General features: G+C 43.0%; 2 protein-coding genes across 3 annotated transcripts; both read right to left on the reverse strand.

Moving 5' to 3' along the window:
* Positions 1-1,659: 1,659 nt before the first annotated feature.
* ETH (ecdysis triggering hormone) lies at positions 1,660-2,446 on the reverse strand. Its single transcript, XM_028301014.1, has 3 exons — positions 2,139-2,446; positions 1,969-2,032; positions 1,660-1,880 (listed from the first exon to the last, which is right to left on the reverse strand). Exons 1-3 carry the CDS (start codon positions 2,340-2,342, stop codon positions 1,807-1,809), a joined length of 342 nt encoding a protein of 113 aa, XP_028156815.1. The 5' UTR covers positions 2,343-2,446; the 3' UTR covers positions 1,660-1,806.
* A 1,246-nt stretch (positions 2,447-3,692) lies between these two features.
* Positions 3,693-12,817, reverse strand: LOC114350282 (uncharacterized). 2 transcript variants are annotated; one of them, XR_003655691.1, is made up of 9 exons: positions 12,278-12,817; positions 11,766-12,177; positions 11,240-11,385; positions 9,272-9,367; positions 8,952-8,989; positions 8,035-8,122; positions 6,870-7,081; positions 4,783-5,077; positions 3,693-4,280 (listed from the first exon to the last, which is right to left on the reverse strand). XR_003655691.1 is itself a non-coding variant. In XM_028301016.1 (9 exons), the coding sequence occupies exons 1-9, from the start codon at positions 12,491-12,493 to the stop codon at positions 4,160-4,162; spliced, it is 1,335 nt and encodes a 444-aa protein (XP_028156817.1). In that variant the 5' UTR covers positions 12,494-12,804; the 3' UTR covers positions 3,695-4,159. The 2 variants fall into 2 exon arrangements, 1 of the variants encoding a protein (XP_028156817.1); XM_028301016.1 differs by lacking the exon at positions 4,783-5,077 and adding an exon at positions 6,086-6,091 and having other exon boundaries at positions 3,695-4,280; positions 12,278-12,804.
* Between the last annotated feature and the right edge of the window lie 127 nt (positions 12,818-12,944).

Consider the following 12,944-nt stretch of genomic DNA (forward strand, 5'->3'; position numbering starts at 1 on the left):
AAAGTGGAGTGAAAGTAAAAATCGTTCAAAATTTTAAGGAAATAAAATATTTTGATTAACTTTTGTGTAAAAACTGCAAGGATTCTGGGGGTTTTAAGAGTTGGGGTGAACAGCAGCACTACTTAAGTTGCCGATATAAACAGAAAACCAGGAATAATTGAAAAATTGTGGTCGTGGTAATGTAATATATCATAAGGGGTGTCAATTTTCGTTGAATTTCATAATTTATTGTGTAAGTAAAAAAATAATTGAGATAGATTTTTTTCCTTATTTTTCCTAAAGTAGTCATGACTATGTCCATCCTGTGGCGTCGGCTTATCCTTGAATTTTGGGACACGTTGTATACATAGTTGGTCAGGGAATTTTAAAAAAATTGTCAGGGAAAGTCAGGGAAAAGTCAGGGAATTTTTTCGAACATTTGCAGTGGACACCCTGGTAATGCAAAACAGTTCTATTATTGTCGTGAAAGAAAAGTGGTTCACAATGTGTTAAAGTATTTGTCGAAGAGAAATGCTAAGGGTTCGGACAATATTTTCATTGAATAATGTTTCCGACAAAGGTTGTCAAATTGACTGACATGTTTATCGTATAGTACAGTCCACTATGAAAATTTGCTGTGGTTTGTTTCAACTACCTATTTTAAAGATTTTGTCACTTTCTAAGAATTGAATTTTATAGGATTGGGAGAGAAGTACCGAGTTTGAAGCGTTCATAAGCAGACATTGCAGTTGAATATTCAAGTTCTGAATTTGATTATTGATGAATAATAAAATAAATCTACTAGCTCGATTGATGGTTTCATTTAATTTATTAAAATCAAGTTACCTATAATAATGTTTTTTCGTTAATTTATGAAAATATCAAATTAGCCCGTAATCCTGAATCCTGATACATAAAGTTAGCCTATTAATTTAACACAGGTACGACTGTACTCAGTGTTGCACTATCAAATGCAATTGACGCGCCTCTATGCCAGGGTTTTTATGTTCCTGGTCAGGCTATAACTGCAGCACATTAAATTATAGCCTGACCAGGAACATAAAAACCCTCGCCATGTTGCGGAAAACTAATGGTACTAATTTCTTTTAATGGCAACAGTAACTGAAAACTTCATTGACATGTCACCTTGCATGTCAGTCTATTGCTGTCAAAGTGTAAACAAACTTTATTTTAAATGTGCGCAATTGACATATTTATCGTATAGTACAGTCCACTATGAAAATTAGCTGTGGTTTGTTTCAACTACCTATTTTTAAAAAAATTGTCACTTTCTAAGTGTTGAATTTTATGGGATTGGGAAAGAAGTACCGAGTTTGAAGCGTTCATGAGCAGACATTGCAGTTGAATATTCAAGTTCTGAATTTGATTATTGATGAATAATTAAATAAATTCTACTAGCTCGATTGATGGTTTCATTTAATTTATTTAAATCAGGTAACCTATAATAATATATTTTCGTTAATTTATGAAAATATCAAATTAGCCCGTAATCCTGAATCCTGATACATAAAGTTAGCCTATTAATTTAACACAGGTACGACTGTACTCAGTGTTGCACTATCAAATGCAATTGACGCGCCTCCATGCCAGGGTTTTTATGTTCCTGGTCAGGCTATATATTAATTAATCAATAAACAGCGTATTAGTTTTATAATGCGTATAATTCCAATATAGCACAGTGCGCTGTTAAGACGAAACAAAAGTTATAAAGTATAATGAGTCGAAGTACTCGCAGAATCCAGTCCGTATTTCAGTCCCTATCTGTTTATTTAGAACAATTACTTAGCTCTCTACATCAACATCTTTTTATTTCTTCATGTTTTCCAAGCGGTTATCGTAAATGCCTTCAAGATATTCTTGGTTGTAGCTGGGGCGGCTCTCTAAAATAAATAGTTGAGCTAGATAACATTAACAAGTAGATAGAACTAAATTCAGTAAAATAATGCAAAGAAGAGGTATCTTTATTACCTGCATATTGCTCAAATGCTTCTTCAGGCAACTGATAGAACTTTGGAATGTCGTTGCGATTGCCCTGTTGAACAAAATATTTTAATTAAAAAAAAATAACCGGCATTTCTTGATTAACAAAAGTAACACCCTGTAGACACTCTAACGTGGCGCTAAACAGTCATACTCACCGAATCATAGTTCCTCCGGCCCATTCGTGGTATATTTTTGTTCGTTTTGATAACATAACCCATTTCTTGATCAAACGGGCCAGCACTTTCGTCACTCCTTCCAATTCTAGGTATATTATTTGGCTTAACAATCGAACAATCTACTTTCACCAAAACGTAGAGTAGGCAGTATGCTGCTAAAACGTAAGCCAGACTAGATTTCATTTTAAAAAGTTAGGTTAAAATGGCGGGAACTCCGAACGAACTTCGTGAATGTTTTCCAACTTGTGATGAATTTAGGATTTTGGCTGCTGGTTTTATACAGGACATATTCGATTGATCCCGTATTTTTGTGAGATCGTATCATCTTGGATCGAATTAGAATACAAATCGACAGTTAGATGTAATCTATAAAATGCGGGCATCGGAAAAGTTGGATTTTATGAGCACTATTTTGCGAATAGATTGACTGATAGTGATAATGTGAGTTGTAAAACTAACAGATCGCAATCTCTGTTACATAGGCAATTGGTTTCGCATCACAATAAAGCTACGACAGTGGTATTTTCAAAATAGGCAGCCACTAGCCTCTATGTAACATTGTAGTCATAGACCTATAATACAAGTTTTAGAGGTCCATGATTCTAGTGATAAATTCAGTTTTGTGATCGCTTTGTTACATCTAACGTTTCATCATAATTCTGAAAAAAAAAAAACAGTTGGCATAGGTTTCAATAAAACGAGAAAAATTTAATGGAAAATAATGTGTATTTTGCTTAATTTTTTAAATGTATTTTACATCTCTACAATGGTAGTTAATCATTTACCATCATTTCTCGCTCCTTTAAAAGGAAAATACAAAATAAACCTTAAGTAGTAAAGGTCAAGAAGTAGATCACAAAATAATCACTTTTATAAGAAACTATATTTAGAAACTTTATGACAATATAAAGTTCAGAAGGATTGCAAAATATTGTTATGTACACTGGTATAGATCGTTTCATCCACGAAGACGCGCCCCAACTAGGGTTGCCAGGTGTCCGGCTTTAGCCGGACATGTTTGGCTTTTTACGGTCTTGTCCGGCCAAATATTGGCTTGTCCGGCCGGTCCGGCTTTAGGCTTTTTGTTTGGTTGCCGCACCAGGCGAAAGTCGAAGCGCACGCATCAGGATGTTGGGCAACTGATGATGATCGTACTCACTCGTGTCGTGACTATGACCCCCTGTCACATGTCCGGCTTTTAGGGTAAAATGTCCGGCCAAATGAAGCACAGAGTCCGGCTTTTGTGTTTTTGGACCTGGCAACCCTAGCCCCAACATTTTTCCGCTAATGTTTGAGTATCCATGAGTGCACACGCACACTACAATAATGCCTTACGGATTGCTCGGATCAAACTCCCCGCACCCCGCGCGACCGAGACCAAAAATTGGGGGGCGCGTCTTCGTGGATGGAACGATCTGCTACTGCGCACCTGGCGGGCGTGACGTCACATCGACGCTCTGGTACGGACAGGGCGAACGCGGGGAGGTACAGTAGCGGCGTTAGGGGGGGGCGGTGGGGGCGGTCCGCCCCGGGTGCCAAGCATTAGGGGGTGACACAAGTCGCGCAGATCAGTACTCACTGGCGCATCTGCATGGAAAATCTGCGATTGTCTTTGAATCGGTAGGTAACCCCAAAATCCTGGGGGGTGTACCAGGGGGTGCCTTAGGACTTATGACGGGGGGAGGGGGGTGATCGCCCCGGGTGCCAACCCATGCTACGCCGCCACTGGGGAGGTATGCGGGTGAGTGAGAAGGAGAGTCGCATTCCAGCGAGATGCGCAGTTAACTCGATCGGGATAGGCAGATCAGCCGGCCTAGGATGCGCGCCGTGATAAAATCTTATCGATCATTTTAGACAAATGTATGGGCTTATCGCGTAAAATCGATAAATTAGCACGACAAAAATATATCGCGGCGCGAATCCTAGGCCCGTCACCTTTAGGCTATTATCGCCTCTCAGCTAGTTGACTTAACGGCTACATTCCTATCAAATGATATGGCCTATCTCTCCCACTGCAAGTCAGCGGGTATGAACACTTTGTACTTGGGTGTGACTCCGCCCTTTTCTATGACGGCGCGCGCTAAGGAGAAGGGATCCAACTTCTTCTTCACCACTAGGAACCTGGGGACAAGAGGGGAATACTTAGTTTGGTCAAACGCCACACACAATAAAAATTTACCCCAGTTAGAAAAAATCTTAGATCTGTAACTGGTTCGCTCTTTTATTGCGTCGGGAAATACTTTGCGTATACCCATTGGCCGATGGGGACAGTCAGTGGGTTACGTGGGACTCTCCCCGCCAGGGCGGGGCCTACCCACTAACCCGACGGAGTCCTCCGGGGCAATTGAAACGAAGCCGCGAGTTATTGTCCTGTACCTTTCTCTGTCTGCCCCATAGCCAGTCGTGCAAGCTGTCTCAAATGTTTTCTCGGTTAGAAAAAAAACGTAGATCTGTGGCTGGTGTGAGTACGTGTTCGTTACAACTCTCGCTGCGCGACTTGCGGTTAGCGTCAAATAGTTTGTGACACCCAAAGTGACCAATAAGTTCGCACACGTCTTTTGGAATTGGAATAAGGTTGTATTGTCAACTTTTGGCCACGCTGGGCACTGAATTATCTACCCACCTGTCTTTGTCCGCGCCATAGCTCTTTGACTGGAGCCCAGCGCGCTGCGCCGCCTGGTGTAGGGTCGCGCGCTCGTCCTTACTGAACTCGGAACTGAACACCAGGTCTAAGTGTAAAGTGTCTGAGGCGAGGTAGCGCCGCATGAGCTCGTGTCACACAGTACACCCATCTGTCTCTATAGCTGCTCGTGTCATTAGTACACCCACTTGTCTCAAACGCTGGGAAATCGCTAGATTTTTGGCTGATGTAAGTACGTTTTCGCCTCAACTCTCGCTGCGAGACTTGAACCACCCACCTGTCTTTGTCCGCGCCATAGCTCCGCGACTGGAGCCCAGCGCGCTGCGCCGCCTGGTGTAGGGTCGCGCGCTCGTCCTTACTGAACTCGGAACTGAACACCAGGTCCAAGTCTAAGGTGTCGGAGGCGAGGAAACGCCGCATGAGCTCGTGTCACACAGTACACCCACTTGTCTCAATCCGCGCCATAGCTGCTCGTGTCATTAGTACACCCACTTGTATCAAACGCTGGGAAATCGCTAGATTTTTTGCTGATGTGAGTACGTTTTCGCCTCAACTCTCGCTGCGAGACTTGCACCTCCCACGTGTCTCTACCCGCGCCATAGCTGCTCGTGTCATTAGTTAGTACACCCACATGTCTCAAACCCTGGGAAATCGCTAGATTTTCGGCTGATGTGAGTACGTTTTCGTCACAACTCTCGCTGCGAGACTAGCACCACGCACCTGTCTTTGTCCGCGCCATAGCTCCTTGACTGGAGCCCAGCGCGCTGCGCCGCCTGGTGTAGGGTCGCGCGCTCGTCCTTACTGAACTCGGAACTGAACACCAGGTCTAAGTCTAAGGTGTCTGAGGCGAGGTAGCGCCGCATGAGCTCGTGTCACACAGTACACCCACCTGTCTCTAATGCTGGCAGGCAGAGTGCGCTACAGTAAAATATTGCCCCGTTTATAAAAATACATACATCTGTGGCTGCTTCGTTTCAACTCTCGCTGCGCAAGTTGTAACACCCACCTGTCTTTGTCCGCGCCATAGCTCCGCGACTGGAGCCCAGCGCGCTGCGCCGCCTGGTGTAGGGTCGCGCGCTCGTCCTTACTGAACTCGGAACTGAACACCAGGTCTAAGTCTAAAGTGTCTGAGGCGAGGTAGCGCCGCATGAGCTCGTGTCACACAGTACATCCACCTGTCTCTAACGCTGGGAGGGGGTGCTATGGTGCTTATTGTTACAAAAAAATCGTAGATCTGACTAGTTTGAGTACGTGTTCGCTTCAACTCTCTCTGCGCGACCTATACCTGTCTCTGTCCACGCCATAGCTCCGCAACTGAAGGTAGACGCTAGTCTTTGCTGAACTCCTGAACACCAGGTCCAGATCCAGAGTTATTTAAGACACTACAGCCACCCACCTGTCCGTATCAGCGCCATAGCTGCTCGTGTCATAGTACATCCACCTGTCTCAAACGCTGGCAAGCAGAGTGCGCTACAGTAAAATATTGCCCCGTTTATAAAAATACATACATCTGTGGCTGCTTCGTTTCAACTCTCGCTGCGCAAGTTGTAACACCCACTTGTCTTTGTCCGCGCCATAGCTCCTTGACTGGAGCCCAGCGCGCTGCGCCGCCTGGTGTAGGGTCGCGCGCTCGTCCTTACTGAACTCGGAACTGAACACCAGGTCTCAGTCTAAAGTGTCTGAGGCGAGGAAACGCCGCATTAGCTCGTGTCACACAGTACACCCATCTGTCTCTAACGCTGGGAGGGGGCGCTATATCGCTTTTTTGTAACCGGGGTCAAGTAAGTACACCCACCTGTTTCTGTCCACGCCATAGCCGCTCGTGCAACCTGTCTCAAACACTGGGAGGGGGCGCTACAGTAAAATGTTTCCTCGGTTAGAAAAAAAATCGTAGATCTGTGGCTGGTGTGAGTACGTGTTCGTTACAACTCTGGCTGCGCGACTTGCGGTTAGCGTCAAATAGTTTGTGACACCCAAAGTGACCAATAAGTTCGCACACGTCTTTTGGAATTGAAATAAGGTTGTATTGTCAACTTTTGGCCACGCTGGATACTGAATTATCTACCCACCGGTCTTTGTCCGCGCCATAGCTCCTTGACTGGAGCCCAGCGCGCTGCGCCGCCTGGTGTAGGGTCGCGCGCTCGTCCTTACTGAACTCCGAACTGAACACCAGGTCTAAGTCTAAAGTGTCTGAGGCGAGGTAGCGTCGCATTAGCTCGTGGGCCGCGCGGCGTAGCTGACGCGTGTCGGACGAGCCGCTGCCTAGGCCGGCCCTGTTCACCTGAAAGATAAATAAATAAATATCCTTGGACATTTTACACTGTACTTCTAGTCCCAAACTAAGCAAAGCTTGTACTATGGGTACTAGACAACGGATATAAACATACTTAAAAGCCTTTTTTTTTGTAAATACATACATATTACACATAGAAAACACCCAGTCCAATACAAACAAATACTTTCATGCACACAAATGTTTGTACTGTGCGAGAATCGAACCCACAACCTCCGGAATAGTAGTCCGTTTCGAACCACTACACCAAATGGCCGACAAGATAACAACACGGTTTCCACCAAGGCAGAGCGGCCTTTTCCTGAGATGCGGATTTTTACACGCGTACGGAACTGTTCCGCATTTAATTATTTCATACATGGGAAATGATGTTTAATGATCAAAAAATAATGTAGTGTACTTTTATGTTGTGTCTTATGATTCGCATGACAGGAAAAAGGCACTAAACTGTAGTCTCCAGCTCGACGTCTTGAGTTTTGACGAAGCCTCCAAGGAAGATGAGTTGTGCATATCTTTAACCTTTTCAACGCCAATGACGGATACATGCGTACATCAGGTTGACGCCAACGACGGATTAATCCGCCTTAAAAATGATGTCAGTAATAGGCTAGATGTAAACTGAATAATAATGAATCATCATCATTTCAGCCACAGGACGTCCCCACACGGCAGTAATGAATACAATTATTATATTGATATCATAATTTAACAAGCGTGGCGTCAGAGTGATGGCTTTTGTATTTGACGTGGCGCTGAAAAGGTTCCTACAAGGTCCTAGTCATATTTTATAATGTTTGTTAGGTATAACATGATAAATGACACCTTGAGATTATTGTGAAGAAGAAGAAGAGTTATAAAGATTTGAGAATGCCTAGGTCAATGAACAAAATAAAATCATGCATATTCGATGATCGTCCGTCCAGCAGGTAGTTAACACTTACCAGCTGCATGTTGGGCTTGATGGGCTCGGCGATGCCTTGAGCGTCTGCACCTAGCCCGCCGCCTTTCCAACCCATAAGCTTCATCATTCTGTGGACGTGAATGTTATTATAATTACTGATCCAACATATTATACTACTATACCAACCAAAATGAAAACTTTAGTCAGTGTGCTTAGTGCAAGTGTGCGCCGATCACCGGCGGTCGATGCTGACGGTGCAGCAGAATGTACGATCGTGCTCGTACAGCAAGTATACACCAAAAGTCAAGCGAAAAAAAAAATTTTCATGGATTTATTAATGCTCTGATGACTGATTGACGACGTTCAATACAAACTTGCACTAAGCACAGTTTTTAGAAATATGTGTTTTACCAAGTCGAAATCTACTAAGTTTTTTCCAAATAAGAAAAATTTAATAAAAATCTCACTGATTACAATATTATTTTTAAGTACCTACTATGTATTTTAATAATAATCTTCTATACAAATAAAGACTCAATGTGATTGCATGGACAATCTCATAGATCTCGTCTCTACCGTTGTTAGAGTTGTGTCGCGCAGCGAGAAATGGGGCGAACAACATCTGTTCATTCTGTATACGCTCGCTGAGCTGACGTCATGCGTAGCCTACCTAACTGACAAGTGCTTTCTCCCGTCTCGGTCTCCTCTCTGTCTGGTGCGAACAGCCCACCAGCCCACCTTAACTTTCGCTGCGCGACACTACACAGTTTGGGAACCACTAAAGTCCGGTCGCCGAGCACGTAGAATTTCGTCCAATGACCCCAAGTTACCCATTCTTATCTTATCTTATGCTGTCGCGAATGTGCGACGGGCTGTGCGAGCGCAACAGCAATAAAGCGCAACAGCCATTGAACGAAATTCAACGTGCTAGGCGACCGGACTTTAGACTGGACATACTTGGTAGCGACGCTGTTCTCGATGGGCGCTCCGAAGATGTCCGGGCGCGCCGTCACCTCGCTCATGGAGATGCGCTCGCCCTGAGCCAGATACTGCTCCTTCACCAACACGCTGCTGGCTCGCTAGCGGAGCCCTAGCTTCAGTACATACTTGGTAGCGACGCTGCTGGCTCGCTAGCGGAGCCCTAGCTTCAGTACATACTTGGTAGCGACGCTGCTGGCTCGCTAGCGGAGCCCTAGCTTCAGTACATACTTGGTAGCGACGCTGCTGGCTCGCTAGCGGAGCCCTAGCTTCAGNTTCTCGATGGGCGCTCCGAAGATGTCCGGGCGCGCCGTCACCTCGCTCATGGAGATGCGCTCGCCCTGAGCCAGATACTGCTCCTTCACCAACACGCTGATGGCTTGCTTGCGGAGTTTCTGAATACAAAACAAATACAAAATCAAAATCAAAATTAAAAAAAAAATCAAATCAAAATCGCACTAAATAATTTAATTTACACGTGTTTTCATGCGATGGCCAAGTCAATATATTTATGTAAAACGTTAAAGATTTCCTGGCCTGGACTTGGTATTACATGGATCTCACAACTTTTTACCGTAGAACAACTGAGTTGCGAGACTTGGTTTTTTTGACAAGTATTGTTTTTGATGGGATCTCCGCTGATCGTAGAGACCTGAAACTTGGACGGTGTGTTCTTTGTAAGACGTAAGCATCTGATAAGAAAGGATTTTCCAAAATTCTACCCCTAAGGAGGTAAAAAGGGGGGGCAAAGTTTGTATGGGATAACGAGATTCCTTCGTTCAATTCATAAGCATTCTATAACAGAATTAATGGAAGATGTGTTTCGTATTTTAGTGAAATGCACCCCCTAACTATGTTAAAAAGGGGTAGAAAGTTATTTTAGTGGTGATTTGCTTCAAAGTTGATATTAATTACTCATTAGTGCATTTTTTTTACAATCATGTCATGTTAAAGACTATCATACTCTAGGGGCTTAACCTCGGAGTGGGTGCCCGCTGCGTGCGCTCGCCTAACAATGCATAGTAATGCATGACGGTCAATTCATGCCGCGGGCACCTGCTTGCGCTGTGTACATAAACTCATTTTCGCGCGAGAGTTTTGGCGGAGGCCCTCGAGGTAGTGGGAGTAGTCTTGAGGAAGAGCTCCTTCTCCCACGGCCAGTGGCATGCTAGAAGCTTGGTGATTCTAGCACCCGTAGGAAAATAAAAAAAAAGTTTACCAATAATACTGCGGTAGGTGTAGTTTTCGATTTCGTTGTAAAAAGATAATACCACCGATCAAAGGCCGAGCTGCATATTCATAAAATATAAGAAAATTTTATTTTCATGTTTATTTAACCTTTAAGATTTTTATATTTTATAAGTATTCAAACATTTCGATAATAACGTTAAAAACATTTAAAAATCGTATGAGAACGTTTTCGACTTCTCCGCGGACGAAGTCGCGGGCAAAAGCTATTTGTAAAATAATTAGACTAAATTATTAAAAGTGCCTACCCAAAGTCATTACAATGCCTGCATAGCTAATGAAAATTCAGCCTTCTAGTTTTATCCACAACGAAGTTACAAGCAGTCGAAAATGGCCTGAATTGCTTCGAGAAAAGGATGGTACGGCCGTGCCGCTTTTTTGCTCGACTTGGTGGGGGCACTGCCGTGCCCCCAGACTGACTGGCTGTCTTGAACTGACTTGACCCAAACTGGTAGGGACTTGTAAAAGAGCTTTTTATGAGCCTATTTTGAATTTGAAAATCCCCATTATTAAAGTTAAAAAAACTTTTTTTACTCTAATAATGAGAATTTTCAAAGTGAAACAATAAACTTGTATTTTTAACCATGCATGAGCTCATCACAATTTTTTTCATTTTTGTTAAAAAAGTGGACTTTCAAATAAACCTTTATCCATTATTTTAACCATTAGGCTAAGAACTCACGGCGCGATTTTCAAGTCTACTTCTACCTAAATCACTGGTACAAAATGGTCACCCGCCGATCGATCGCAGAGCGCGCGGGCAGAAACCACCGAGGCTGCGGTTACCGCGGCCCGCGCGATTCTACTATTTGCCCGCCGGTGCCGCGGGACCCGCATACAACCGCGCCCGCTGCGGGCGCAAACCGCGTCGTGAGTTGTGCATTAGTTTCTACATAAGTATCTGCATTCTACAGAAGCTGCGGGCCCGCAACCGCCGCGATCGCGGGTGAAAATCGCGCCATGAGTTCTTAGCCTTAGCTTTCTAAATTATTAGAAACTATTAAAATTGTTGAACTTACATCCCAAGCCATCTTTTCCACTTGACTCCGGGCGTTGGCTTTGGACTCTCCCTTCCACTTAGCCAGCTCCTTTCCGTTGACGGTCATTGTGTAAGCGCCATTCTCGTAGGCGCTTTGTACTGCAACACCACTCAACTGGAAGCTGGCTGAAATATTATGTAGATTGTTGGGGCTTTTTTTCCTTGTTTGCTTGTGAAAAAACCTACTTAAACATCTTACATTTTAACTAATTATAAATAACTAAATGGACATGGTAGAGGATAGAAAAGAGGTTAAATAATAAATAAATGATAAAAGTTTATTTGAACAAATTGTTACATCGGCTATCATCAACAGGTACAAAGTAATTTATTGGCTACATAATGATGAGATATGGTTGAACTTTATAAAGTTTACACTGCATGTCTTTTGCTTGGGTTAGAAGGAAGCATAAAATATAAAACTATCCATAGCAATTTTCAGTCTTTTTAGAAGTACTTATAATAGTAACTCAAAATATTCAAAGAATAAAAGCTATGTACTTTACCTTGAATATTGTTCAAAAGGCCAGCCCACGGCCGTATGATCAACACCATCCTCCCGAAAGGAGTCTGGAACATGCTCTCTCTAAATGATCTAACGTCTAAACATTCCATTTGGAACAACTCCTGTAAGTACTCGCTACTGTAATTTTGTTCAGTTGTTTTCTCTTTCTCCTGAACTGTGTTGTCTTTTTCAGGCTGTTTTTCAATTTCATTTTCATCGTTTTTCGTTTCAGTGTCCGGTATTTCCTGGCCGGGTCTTACGAATTCAATTCTAGCAGATTTACTCTGTGGACCTTCCGTTACCACGCCACCTTGACGTTTGACTCCCTTCGCGCGGTCTTCCGCAGCTGTAGAAGCGGATACAAACGTTCTTTGCAGTTTGTTTTTCTTTGAATTGCGGTAAGATTGCGCTATCTGTAACCGGCAACAAGTTTCGTTGATAAATTCATACCAAAACAAACTTTGTCAAAACAAGTACTGAGGTTTTGATATCGTCAGTATAAAGGTAGCATACCTCATGTGAGAGCCCCGCAACTTCGTGCATGAGCTCACTAGGATATCTGCAGCCCATGAACTCCATATTTGTGAAGACTCTGGCCAAACAAACCAGTCTTTCTTCAGGATAATCTTGTTTCCACCTCTCTATAAAAGCTCGCCGCAACTGCCAGTGTTCTTCGCTTTCATGCTCTTCCCTGTACTGGTCTATATTCCAGTTGACGTCAAAAGACATTTTTGTGGTAAATAACTTAATTAATCATACAGAATTTAGATTTTAGGTTGTAAAAACAATAATACAAATTTGCATCAAAAACTACTGTAATTTGACGGTGTTTTGACGTTTTCAAACCGGTGCTGCTAGTATTAAACAAAAAAATCTACCATTTTCGATATGAAACCTGACGAAAATCACGTGATATTTTTCACAGTCAAGTTTAAACCTAAACAAGACAAAAATCTTGGATGGACTCATTCTGCCGCTCTCAACAAACAATGAGTATTGGTCTTTATGTGGGTTAAATAAAGTTATCTTCTTTAATGCAGTCTCAAAACAGCTTCAAATAAACGAAGTCCTAAAAACGAAGTGTTCAAGTGATTTTAATACTAGCTCAGTGACAGTCCAATGCTTTGTTGTCAACAAAGCATTGGTCAATTGACATGTTTCCAGTTTGTTAATTTTGATT

Source organism: Ostrinia furnacalis, unplaced genomic scaffold (assembly GCF_004193835.3).
Source record: "Ostrinia furnacalis isolate ACB-3 unplaced genomic scaffold, ASM419383v2 OfSCF0859, whole genome shotgun sequence".
Classification (NCBI taxonomy): Eukaryota; Metazoa; Arthropoda; class Insecta; order Lepidoptera; family Crambidae; genus Ostrinia; species Ostrinia furnacalis.